This window comes from Dermacentor variabilis, chromosome 1 (genome assembly GCF_050947875.1).
Source record: "Dermacentor variabilis isolate Ectoservices chromosome 1, ASM5094787v1, whole genome shotgun sequence".
Lineage (NCBI taxonomy): Eukaryota > Metazoa > Arthropoda > Arachnida > Ixodida > Ixodidae > Dermacentor > Dermacentor variabilis.
In genome coordinates, this window is record NC_134568.1 from 130099306 (window position 1) to 130111055 (window position 11750).

An 11750-nucleotide genomic window follows, 5' to 3' on the forward strand; every position below is an offset into this window, starting at 1 on the left:
ATTGGATGCCCTTGTGCAAAGTAAGAAATGTTTGCATTCTTAACGGTGCTGGTTTGTCCCATGGCTAGCAGCCTTATCCTTAAGGCTGTTAAAGATGTTACTGAATATAACAGCGAGCCATAGTTGAAAACCATGCATTAATTCTTACCACTTGGTGCGCACCGAAATGTCTGATACGAAAGTTAGACAACGATAGCCGTTAAAGTTGATTTCATAGAGTTTTCGGGTCGTCTGTCGCAGCTACTATAACGTTTACTTAATACAAACGGCCGCAAAAAAAAAAGAAAGAGAAAGAAACCCCTTTTTGTCCCCGTCGGAGATTCTGTCTTCCCCTTAAGGCCAACTGCAACGAAATTTCAATTTGGCTAAATTTTTTATAAGCCAGCAGCAGTACAATTGCTGCAAACGCGCACCCTTACCATTGCAAAAAATTATAATAAAAAATACATTGTGCGAACATTAACACATCCATTAATAATTTTGTGTAATTCAATGCCAAACATGATGCCTATTTGAAATGTTCTGTTGGCGATTTGGCGACCCGGCTTGAAGAACGACAACTAATCGATAAAGGTCGCCGAAGCGCGCTAAAATCGTGGTGCAATATTTTTGCGAATATTACTCGGCTGAAGCTAATATTAGGCGCAGGGCAAACTGAAGTATACTTTAGGAACAGAGCCAACTATACCACCAGTCGGAAGCTTGGCCGGCATGGTGGAAATTTGCCTCTCACTGCGTCATATTTGTTTCTTATCACCTACGGCTCACTGTCATAGTGTGCTAGTGATACCGCATTAGCGGAGCGTGACTTGCACCGCTGAGAAGCAGAAATAAATAACCGGCACTATTATGCGAGGCTCAACACATATTTAAGAAAGCACGAGCATTCTACTAGAAGTAGGCGAGCACCTGTGGCATGTCTGCCGCGCAGCGCTGAAAGCGGTTGTATCGGCTACCCTGTGCAAGCATGCTGTTGCTTTAGTGTCTATAGTGCAGTATATATGGGCACGTTGCAAGTGCTAGGCGGCGCCCTGTTTTTCGGTCTCCTAGCGCCATCTGACGAATAGTTGTTCAAATGCGGTAGGATTACTCACGGCGTCAGCAGCTTGCGCTGCGTGTTTGGCGCCCTGTCAAACGGTAGTGATCGCGCTAAACAGCGTGCCGATATTAATTTTAGCCGGGTTTCGGGAATCACAAGATCTTGACAGCGTTTTTCGTGGAAAGAATTTGGAGAAAGGAAGTCGTCTGTTTGAAACGGGGCACGTGTACGACGTGAGGGAAGTGCTGAACTAGCACGGATCGGAAGTGACTGCTAGGTGTATTCCGCAAACGAAATTTAAATCACCGCATCAGCGAGATGCGTGACGCTCAGCGTAAGTTACTTCGTTATATACGTTGTGGACGCTTGAAATTATAGGTGACAATGATTCTTGCAGATCGGCGACAGCAGACAAATCTTAGCGGGGAGCTGCGATTGCCGTGCTGGCATCGTAGGGAAGTGCAAGCACGCCGCGGTAGTTGCCCTGTGCATACAGGACGGCAAATGCGACTCCAAAACATCTCAACCAAGAGCGTGGGGCGTACCAACGTCTCGTAAGACCTAGCCGAAGTATTCTAACGTTGCTCTCCCCAAACACAAAAAAAGTGAGGAACTTACCAGTTTTGTTAGACTACGCTGGGAAAATATTTTCGCCCAAGTCACTGGAAGTCCGAGACTTTTTATGTTGCTGCGATTCTTCAGTGCGTGCAAAGGAGATTCCGATAAACAACGTCGTCAAATATTTTGGTGATCTCAACTGCCCTCTAGTTGATATGCTGGGCGCAGAAGGGTGTATGCCAGCTGAGCCAGCTGCAACCCCTCCTCGTAGGTCTCAGCAAGCCCTGGCGCTGTTTGAATAAGACATGATTGGGACCGAGTTCCACAACTTTACTTGGGTAGAGTGTGGAAACAAACCACTTTGTTTGCTGCATATGCTGGTACGCACTGCAGGTGTCCCGTTGCTTCCATCGTTGCTGTAAAAGCAACGAATTCAACGTTAACGCATTTGGCATAACGCCGGAACATAAAACAGTCTGCCGTCGGACAAGCGCGATCTAGCATTGACGCCGTTCTACTTCATACGATCGGCTCGGAAACTTCTAAAACTATGTTCCTAGTGAGTTGGTGCACGTGCTGTTGCAGCCCACTACGCAACAGCTCGGGTTGTACTTCAACATTGCTCAGAAAAGGCAACATCTACGCGCGAAACAGTGCACAGACAGGCTTTCCGATCGCAAGCGGGTCGGTCGTATCCTGCCGGATGCGCACTCGCCGTCGCGAGGGGCGCCCTAGTAGGCGCGAGAACTACATTCGCAACCTGCCTATAGTATATAGGCTAGGTTCGACACAGCTAACTGCTGTCCGTGTACTCACTCTTGGCAGCGTTCGGAGTGAAAAAAAATGTTGGAATGCATCATGTAACTGCGCAAACGACAACGGACGAAGAGGAAACACACTTGCAGTACATTAGATGTGTTGTGTGTTTTGGCTGTTCGAAATATTTGATTTTATATATACGTACGTGGACTGAACTAATGCACAGAACTTTGCGACTCCTGTACTGTTCGGCTGTATATTTTTCATTCATCCAGTGTTCTAGTGAGTGCCATATTTTGTGTCTCTATTCTCCCTTTTTTGCGCAAGTTTGTTTACTTTGCCAAGCGACAAGGAGTAGCCGGTGCCACCATAAAGGCGCCAACCTCTCCTAATATTCATTTCAAAAAAAAAAAAAAAAGGAAACACACAGGACAAGCGCGGATAGTGTGTGTTTTCTTCTTCGTCCGTTGTCGTTTGCGGGGTTACATAATGCATTCCAATATCGACCACCAACTAGATCGCCTCTCCCTTTAAATAATATGAATGAGGTTCTAGACTTTGTAGTAACGTATATTAAAGGACTATGGTTTTACTAGTAATTAAGTTTTCGTATTGGCACTGATTACCAGAAGGGATACGTGCTAAAGTGCTCTTCTCTTGCTCTCTCTCTCTCTGTCTTCTCGCAGACGCTGGAATTTATTGGAATCACCGTGCTGAGCATGACGCTCGCGGTACTCCTGAACATCACCTGCGAGTCCCCCATCGACACACTGGACAGAATGCTTTTTCGCTCTGTCGACAAGCGAATTATCAAAGAGCTCAACAACTCGGAAGCCTCGAAGAAGCCGCCCTTGCCGGAGATCGTCGAGAACAAACACGAGAAGTCTCGTTTGTAAACATGGACAGTCTTCGATGGCCACAAATTAAAAATGACTTAAGCTCTTTTTCATCCTTGCTTTCCGAGTGCTCTTGTGAACGACGGCAGTCAGGGTATGGATAGATAAAGGGTCAAGTGTTTGCGAATTTCGGCTTAATCGAATTCGGCATATTTAGCAACAAACAGCGCAGAAGACCGGGCAACTTGAGGTGGACGACGCAGGCGCTGTTGAACGCCTGCGTCATCCATCGCTCGCCTTTGACCTGTCGCCTCTGCTGTTTAGAAAAGCGCGAAAGAAAAATATTTGTGGGTATTCGAAAACTTAACTCCACGTAGACCTCTGACGGCCGCGTGCCTGAGTTACTATTTACACGGGATGACCCAACTAAAGCACAGCATATTTTAACAAGCATGCTCACATAACGAATTGAACGCATTGTTGCTCTATATTTTACCACTTTCCCACTCTGCATTTTTCCAGAGTGCTGAAATATATTAGCTGGTGCAGCCATACCATTTTCTCAGAGATTCTGAGTACTTAGTTCTCCAAATTGAGGCAGTGCATATAGCTTCTACAAAAAGGCTTTGCTTTGAGTGCTAACTGACTTCTATTCTGCAATTACAACATGTCCACTAAAGTCATTAAAGTCGAAACCGAATAAGACAATACTTGCTTACCGACAATCAATCTTCAATTATCCGGAACCGTTGCTACACAAACACTTGGCATACCGCTAATTTCATCCCCCGTATGAAGCCTCATTCTTTTTTCTAGTTACTTTCTCGTGTAGTTGACTTTTGCACCTGCTGAGGCATTCGGTATACCGGCTAATGTGAGCAAGAATGAAAAAGTAACGGAGAGCTTTACGCGAACGGCGCCAACAGTATGTCGATGAGCGTTTTTCATACTAGTCATGTTTTTATCGCTGGGCACAAATGTATCCCGTAAAGCTCTCCACTATATATATATATATATATATATATATATATATATATATATATATATATATATATATATATATATATATATATATATATATATATATATATATATATATATATACAGGGTGTTTCAGCGAATACTTTCAAAATTGTTAAGAGGTTGCCTATGGCAGATAGCTCAATTCTAGTTTATGAGCCGTTCTACTCGAAGAGGCGGACAATACTTGCAAAAAAAATTGAAATGTAAGATCAGCTAATTAACAGAAATTTCCTAATTAACTATTTAGCTAATTATCTCATTACCCATATTGCAATTTAGAAATTCTAGCAGTGGACTTCGCAAGGTGGATCCACTTGGAACGAATTCTCAGGACGACACCAGTTTCGAAATATAAATTCCCGAACTTTGCGGAGAAATGCATTGGCGTTCCAGTTAATTTGTTAACGAAACGTTGTTTCGTGCACTGAAGCACACAAGTAACTGGAACGCCAATGCATTTCTCCGCAAAGTTCGGGAATTTATATATTGAAACTGGTGTCATCTTGAAAATTCGTTACAAGTGGATCTGCCTTGCGAAATCCGCGGCTAGAATATGTAAATTGCAATGTGGACCATAATGTAATTAGTTAAAATTTAATTAGTGAGCTTTTAGTAATTAGCCCATTCTCCGTCTCAATTTTTGGTGCAAGTATTGTCCGCCGCTTCGAGTAGACCAGCTCATCAATTAGAATTGTGATATCCGTGACAGGCAACTTTTAGAGATTTTTGAAAGTTCGCTGAAACACCCTGTACATATACATACAGGTTTCCCCACATAACTTGAGCCAAAGTTCTAAACATGAAAGGCACTCCGGGCGCGAGTTGAACCGAATGCAAAATGTTGGCACTGGCCTTGAGTTACTCGGACAATTTTTTTTTATTTTCCCCTAAACTAACGGATTAGTTATGTTTAATTAACCAACTTTTTAAAGTTTTGGCTGCAGACCCCAAGTGTTGTACGCAAAGTTGCAGAGCACCTTGAGAAACCCCTAAACAAGTTGTTTCGAACCCGATATATCTCACGTGGCCCTTCTTTCCGCGTTCCATAGAAAGCCCGCGAAACATGAAAAAATACCGCGTGACGGGGCGCTTGCGAACTGTTGTGCTGCTCTCAAGCGTGCGATGTATGAACAAGGTCGGCTGCACCGAGATTGGCCCGCGACAGGCCGGTATGTCTGGTGTAGGTATCTGGGCGCGCGGCTCTTATCGCATGACGGTGCAAATGCATGCTGCTTGCCGAGCATTGCCGAAGCGATAAAGCGTCTAAGGATACGAATTTTTTTATGCTTGAAATGGGCTAGAGCTCGCAGCCTGCCGATGGAGTGTAATGGAGTTGGGTGGGGAGGCGGCGTTAGGGCCGGAATGATTTTCGAGTGACCTTCAATCCAAAAAGCGCCCTTTGATTATAATGCGTGTTCGAGAGGGTCATCATGCTGCAATGCAGATTTGGCATCTCATAGGCACATTTTCCGAGGTGTTCTTGATCATGGTATGAAGGATGGAGTTGCAGACTTGTCTTATTTTTTTTCTTTTAGGTTCTCTGATGTTGTGGTTGGCGTCCGGTATACTTGATCCTTGAAGTAGCGCCAGAGAAAGAAATCGAGGGGAGTTAAATCTGGCGACCGTGCCGGCCAAGCAATGGGCCCATGCCATCCAATCCACTGCTGCGGGAATACTTCATGCAGCCATTTGCAAGCTTTGCTGCTGCCGTGCTCGGGAGCACCATCATGCTGATACAAAATCCTCGAGCGCCCCACCAAGGATGTCGTTGCACGTATCTTTCGCCTGTAAGCGTGTTATCAAAAAACACGGGGCCAAAGATAGTGCCACCGTAAATTCGACACGACACATTAAGCGACCACTGATATATCGATAATGTGTCTTCAAAGCCCAGTGAGGGTTTTCGTCGCTCCGATAGTGAGCGTTGTGAATATTCACTTGGGAATTACGTGAGAATGTAGCTTCATAGGTCCACAGCATTTTGTTGACAAGGCCTGGGTCCTCTTCTGTCTTGATTATAATCCAGTTTGCAAAGTCCTTTCGATTTCTGAAATCACGGGACTCCAACATCTGGTGCAGCTGCACGTGGTACGGATGAAGTTGCCTCTTCTTAAGTACTCTCCAGACTGAAGACTTTGACACTCCAGCGTCAGCACCCACACTACGAACATGCATGTGGGTCTAAAGAAAACTTTGACAGAATATCTGACTCCACGTCCTCGCCGAGGATTGAAGACTTATGTCGTTTCTTCGTAAAAGTCCCAGTCTGTCTCAGCGTTTCATGTGCACGCACAATCGTCATTGAGCTCGGATGCGTACCTGGATGCCAGCGTTGAAATAGCTAAACTGCGCGCCTTCTATGTCCACTTGATGCACCTAGAGCCAAAACCATCTCCGCTCTGTCCTAATTGGTAAGCCATATCTGCTGCTCAACGTTGGTGACAGCCAAATAGCGTTGCTGTGGAGAACACGTAGGGATACGGGCACCTGAGGAGCAGTGGATATATTGCAGTTCGCTGGGATTGGTTCAAACGAGGTACATAAGGCATGATCTAGATCCGGTAAACTGGAATAGCCTTCGGGCGCAATTGTGAATCCAGACGCGGCCACCCGATACTGCGATCATGAAGCGATGCACACGTGCAGGGTGCGAGATCACACGGGGACAAATCTAAGTAATGGTAAAAAGAAACCTTGGCTATATTTAAGGAAGATTACGCATGTCTTCTTCAGACGATGTCTCTTTTCGCACTGGCCCCGTCTGCTCTACTTCTCACACTTACTCTCTAGCAGACGTTCTTTCTATCAAAGAAAGGACATCTGGTAGAGAGTAAGTTTGAGAAGTAGAGCAGACGGGGCCAGTGCGAAAAGAGTCATCGTCTGAAGAAGACCAGCGTAATCTTCCCTAAATATAGCCAAGGTTTCTTTTTGCCATTACTTAGTTTTGTCCCCGTGTGATTTATCCGCTGTTATCCGAGCCCTAAGGTTTAAAGTTGTTGCATCATCGTTTAATTCGAAAACCACTACAAGGTCATTTGTGTACAAAGGCAAAATTGTAGCAGCCGTCATCGCCTTCCGTCGTTCCCACGCCCGCTTCGCCCTTTCCTTCTTTCAAGCATAATCAAAATGCTGCTTTCGCCTTTTCTTTTTCGTGACCTTAGACGCTTTATCGCTTCGGCAACGCTCGGCCAGCAGCATGCATTTGCACCGTCATGCGATGAGAGCCGCATGCCCAGATGCCTACACCAGGCATAACGCCCTGTCGCGGGCCAGTATCGCTGCAGCCGACCTTGTTTATCCATCGCACGCTTGAGAGCCGCGCAATAACATTGCGCAAGAGCCCTGTCACGTGGTATTTTTTAATATTTCACGGGCTTTCTTTGGAAGGTGGAAAGAAGGACACGTGAGATACATCGTGTCTAAAACATTTTATTGAGAGGTTTGTATGACTTTGCGCATCACACTTGGGGTGTGCAGCCAATGCTTAAAAAGCTGATTAATTAAACTCAACTAATCCGTTAGTTAATGGGAAAATAAAAAATAGCCTGAGTAACTCTACGTCTGTGCCAACATTATGCATTCGGTTCAACTCGCGTCCGGAGTGCCTCTCATGTTTAAAACTTTGGCTTAAGTTATGTGGGACAACATATATATATATATATATATATATATATATATATATATATATATATATATATATATATATGGGGTTTCTTCGAAGTTCAGCGCGCAGGACGCAACGTAAAATACGCAGGACAGAGACAACGAACTTTTTGGAAGACTTATTTACTAAACGTTTTCGGCTGGTGGACCAGCCTTCGTCAGAGTACAGCCACCACGCCTGACACGGAGGGCTCGTGCCAAAGGGAGCTAATCATGTTTTAACGCGATAGCGTTAAGGAGCTCGTGTCGCAGAAAAGCCGGTGTCGTCGGTGTCGGCGTCCGCGGCGTTGGCCGTGAGCGATAAATCACGGCAGGCACTTCATAAATAAAAAGCAACTTTCAAGATGGGAATCGAACCAGGGTCTCCGGAGTGTGAGATGGAGACGTTACCACTGAGCCACGAGTTCGATGCTTCAAAGCGGTACAAAAGCGCCTCTAGTGAACGCGGTGTTGCCTTAGAAACGAGCTGTTCCTAAGGCTCAGGCGTGCGTCGCTTGCTCAGGCGCACATTTCGTTGTCGCGCCGAACGCTGCGTTGCTCGACGCTCACCGCGTCCGATGCGGGGCGCGCAGTCGCTGCGCCGTAGCCCATTGTCTTACACCCCTTGGCGGGTCGACGGGAACGCTGTCGCGTTCCACTCTTGAAGGCGAAGCTTAAGCGTCCTCCAATTTTTGCTATATTTATTGCAATCTAGCATTTTGCCTATCCGCATTTTATCTTGCAAAATTACCTATGCCTGTAAGGACTGTGACCCCCATCTCTTCCATACTTTTTTCCACCAGCGCTCTAAGTGTATCTTGCTTATCTCGACCACTGATCAGTTATTGATCACTCACTGATGATGGGGTTGATTTTTGGCATCCCCTATGGACGTACACGCACGTACGCACACATTCCCTATTTCCCTATTTCTCTACACATTCCCTAGTCTTTAGGGGACAAGCAGTCACCTAGCCTGCTTGATTTAATCAGGTATCAGGTTCATTTAATCAGGTTCATTTAATCAGGCTGAAGAGGAGCAATGAGAGCAATAAGGTTTGCTATACATGTTTTTTTTTCATTCTAGCATTTCCGTATATATCTCCTTAACTTTTGTTTTCTTCTTCAAAACTTCTCTATCTACATTGTCCCGCAACCTATGCCTTAACTGGTCCGGTCCTATCAATCTCGTCCCTGCTTTCTTTCACCACTACTCTAGAAGTTTCTTGCTAATCTCGACAGCTGACCGGGCGATGATTCCGTCCACTTTAAATCCAGCCGCTTCTGGAAGATGTACATCACCTACGGGTCTCACTGGATTAATCCCTTCGCATTACATTATAGGATGTGCTGAATATGCTCCGGGGTTTTGTTGCAGCATCTTGTTGCGAATACTTGCTCCGGTATGTTTTTCTCCTTAGGCAACCAGCTCGAGCCTCAAATAGCGAAGCACTGCCCTTGATGCTATCGTCCAGATTTTCCCTTCTAATTTCTTTCTTCCCATTCTTGTGAAACTCTATGAACTTTTTTGTTTCCATTCTTTGCATCCAATTCATTGTGTCTGTTTCTTTCACTTTCTTTCTGATGACTCCTGGTTGTCGACTTACACTTTCAATTACCCTGTATTTGGTTGCCGACTGTCTTGACCTCTTACTCTATTCTATGTCCGCGCTTTTCAGGTACAGATACTTGTGCACTTTACCAATCCATCAAGAAAGTGAATGGCCGCACCACCCTTCGACTACAGTGGTCAGGGCATTGCAGTGACATTGAGTGGTGACCAATAACCAGGAATTTTCTGAATAGATGCTCTCATTGTCTACTCCTAATGTACTATAGATAGGGTTAAACGTTGGCGGTTTAAAAAAAATACCAACAATTATGCGAATTACCCGCTGTAAGAATCAATTTACGCGAAGCTTGCATTGGTGCTTGAGAGGAAGACTGTCATTGTTTAGGGATCACTTGCAATCATAGAGCCCACAACCACTTTGGGCACATTTTCACCGGCAAACGCTTCGTTCAACAAACATTTGTGGTGCTCAAACATGCGGATCCCAGGCATGACAACGAAGAAATTACGACGATGGAACGGCCACGACGGCGCGATGACGCACGACGACGACGACAATGCGACGACGACGGCTGCAATGACGATGAAAGAATGACGACGATGGAACGACCGTGAGGGCGTGGCGACCAATGTAAGACGCAATATCGACGATGATCTGAGGACGACAGAATGACGGTGACTGGATGATGACAATGGAGCGACGACGGCATGACTACTGATGGCCTAATGACGACGGAATGATAACGACAGAATGACATCAACAGTATGATGACGATGGCATCACGGCGACGAGATGACGACGAGGCAATGACCACGATGAGTGAAGACGGGGAAACGATGGTGATGCCAAGACAATGCAGGGATAATAATGATAGAAAGGAAAGGAGACGAAATGACGACGAATGAATGCAGACGACGGTATGTTGTTATCCCTGTTGGTATTTATTTGTTTACATCCGAAGGGATGCGGGATAGCGCGAGCAAAAAGTGACAAATTCGCTTGAAGGAAACCTGAGCACCCCTTGTACATGGCATACAGCAAACTCAAATCGTCAAATATGTCTATACGACAAAAATGAGTACGGAACTTAGCCCACAAAAAAGGGCTGTACAATAAAGAATACATTCTTACAATACTGATGCTACAGACTTCATCAATAGTGCAATACATATACCAATACAAATATAGACAGTCATCATCATCGTCATCATCATCAGCAGCAGCAGTAGCAGCTCATTTTTTGTCTACTGCAGGACGAAGGCCTCTCCCTGCTATCTCCAATTACCCCTTTCCTGCGCTAACCTATTCCAACAAGCGCTCACAAATTTCCTAATATCATCACCCCACATGGTCTTCTGCCATGTTAGACTGCGCTTCCCTTCACTTCGCACCCGTTCTGTAACCCTAATGATCCACTGGTTATCTAACCTACGCATTACATGGCGTGCCCTGCTCCATTTTTTTCTCTTATTGTCAATTAGAATAACGGCAATCTACGTTTGCTCTCTGATCCACCCCGCTCTCTTCCTGTCTCTTAACGTTATCGCCAAACATTCTTCGTTTCATCGCTCTTTGCGTCGTCCTTAACTTGTTGTCGAGCTTCTTCTTTAGTCTCCAAGTTTCTGCTCCATATGTTAGCACCGGTACAATGCATTGATTCTACACCCTTCTTTTAATGATAATGGCAAGCTTCCAGTCAGGATCTCAGAATGTCTGCCGTATGCACTCCAATCCATTTTTATGCTTCTGTAAATTTTCTTCTCATGATCAGGGTCCCCTGTGAGTAATTGACCTAGGTAAACGCACTCCTTCAGACTCTAGTGGCTGAGTGGTGATCCTGAACTCTTGTACCCTTGCCTGGCTATTCATCAATATATCTTTGTTTTCTGTATATTAATCTTCAACCCTACTATTACACTCTCTCTGTTAAGGTCCTCAATCATTTGTTGTAACTCGTCCCCAGTGTTGCTCAATAGAACAATGTCATCTGCAAGCCGAAGGTTGCCGAGACATTCGCCGTTGATCCTTACTCCTAAGCCTTAACAGTTTAATAGCTTGAATACTACTTCCAAGTATACAGTGAATAGCATAGGAGAGATTGTGTCTCCTTTTCTGACCCCTTTCTTTATAGGTATCTTTCTACTTTTCTTGTGGAGAATTAAGGTAGCTGTGGAGTCTCTGTAAATATTTTCCAAGATATTTACGTAAGCCGCCTCTACTCCTTGATTATGTAATGCATCTATGACTGCTGGTATCTCAACTGAATCAAACGGCTTTTCGTAATCTATGAAGTCCATATATAGAGAAGCTGATTATACT

General features: G+C 45.0%; 1 protein-coding gene across 1 annotated transcript in view; it reads left to right on the forward strand.

Annotated features, from left to right (window-relative positions):
• LOC142584893 (nose resistant to fluoxetine protein 6-like) overlaps positions 1-3252 on the forward strand; it is a 34802-nt gene extending 31550 nt beyond the window's left edge. Inside the window, exon 6 of the mRNA XM_075695254.1 lies at positions 3043-3252. Coding sequence (XP_075551369.1) covers positions 3043-3252 — 210 coding nt within the window. The remainder of the gene's footprint in view (positions 1-3042) is intronic.
• Positions 3253-11750: the final 8498 nt, after the last annotated feature.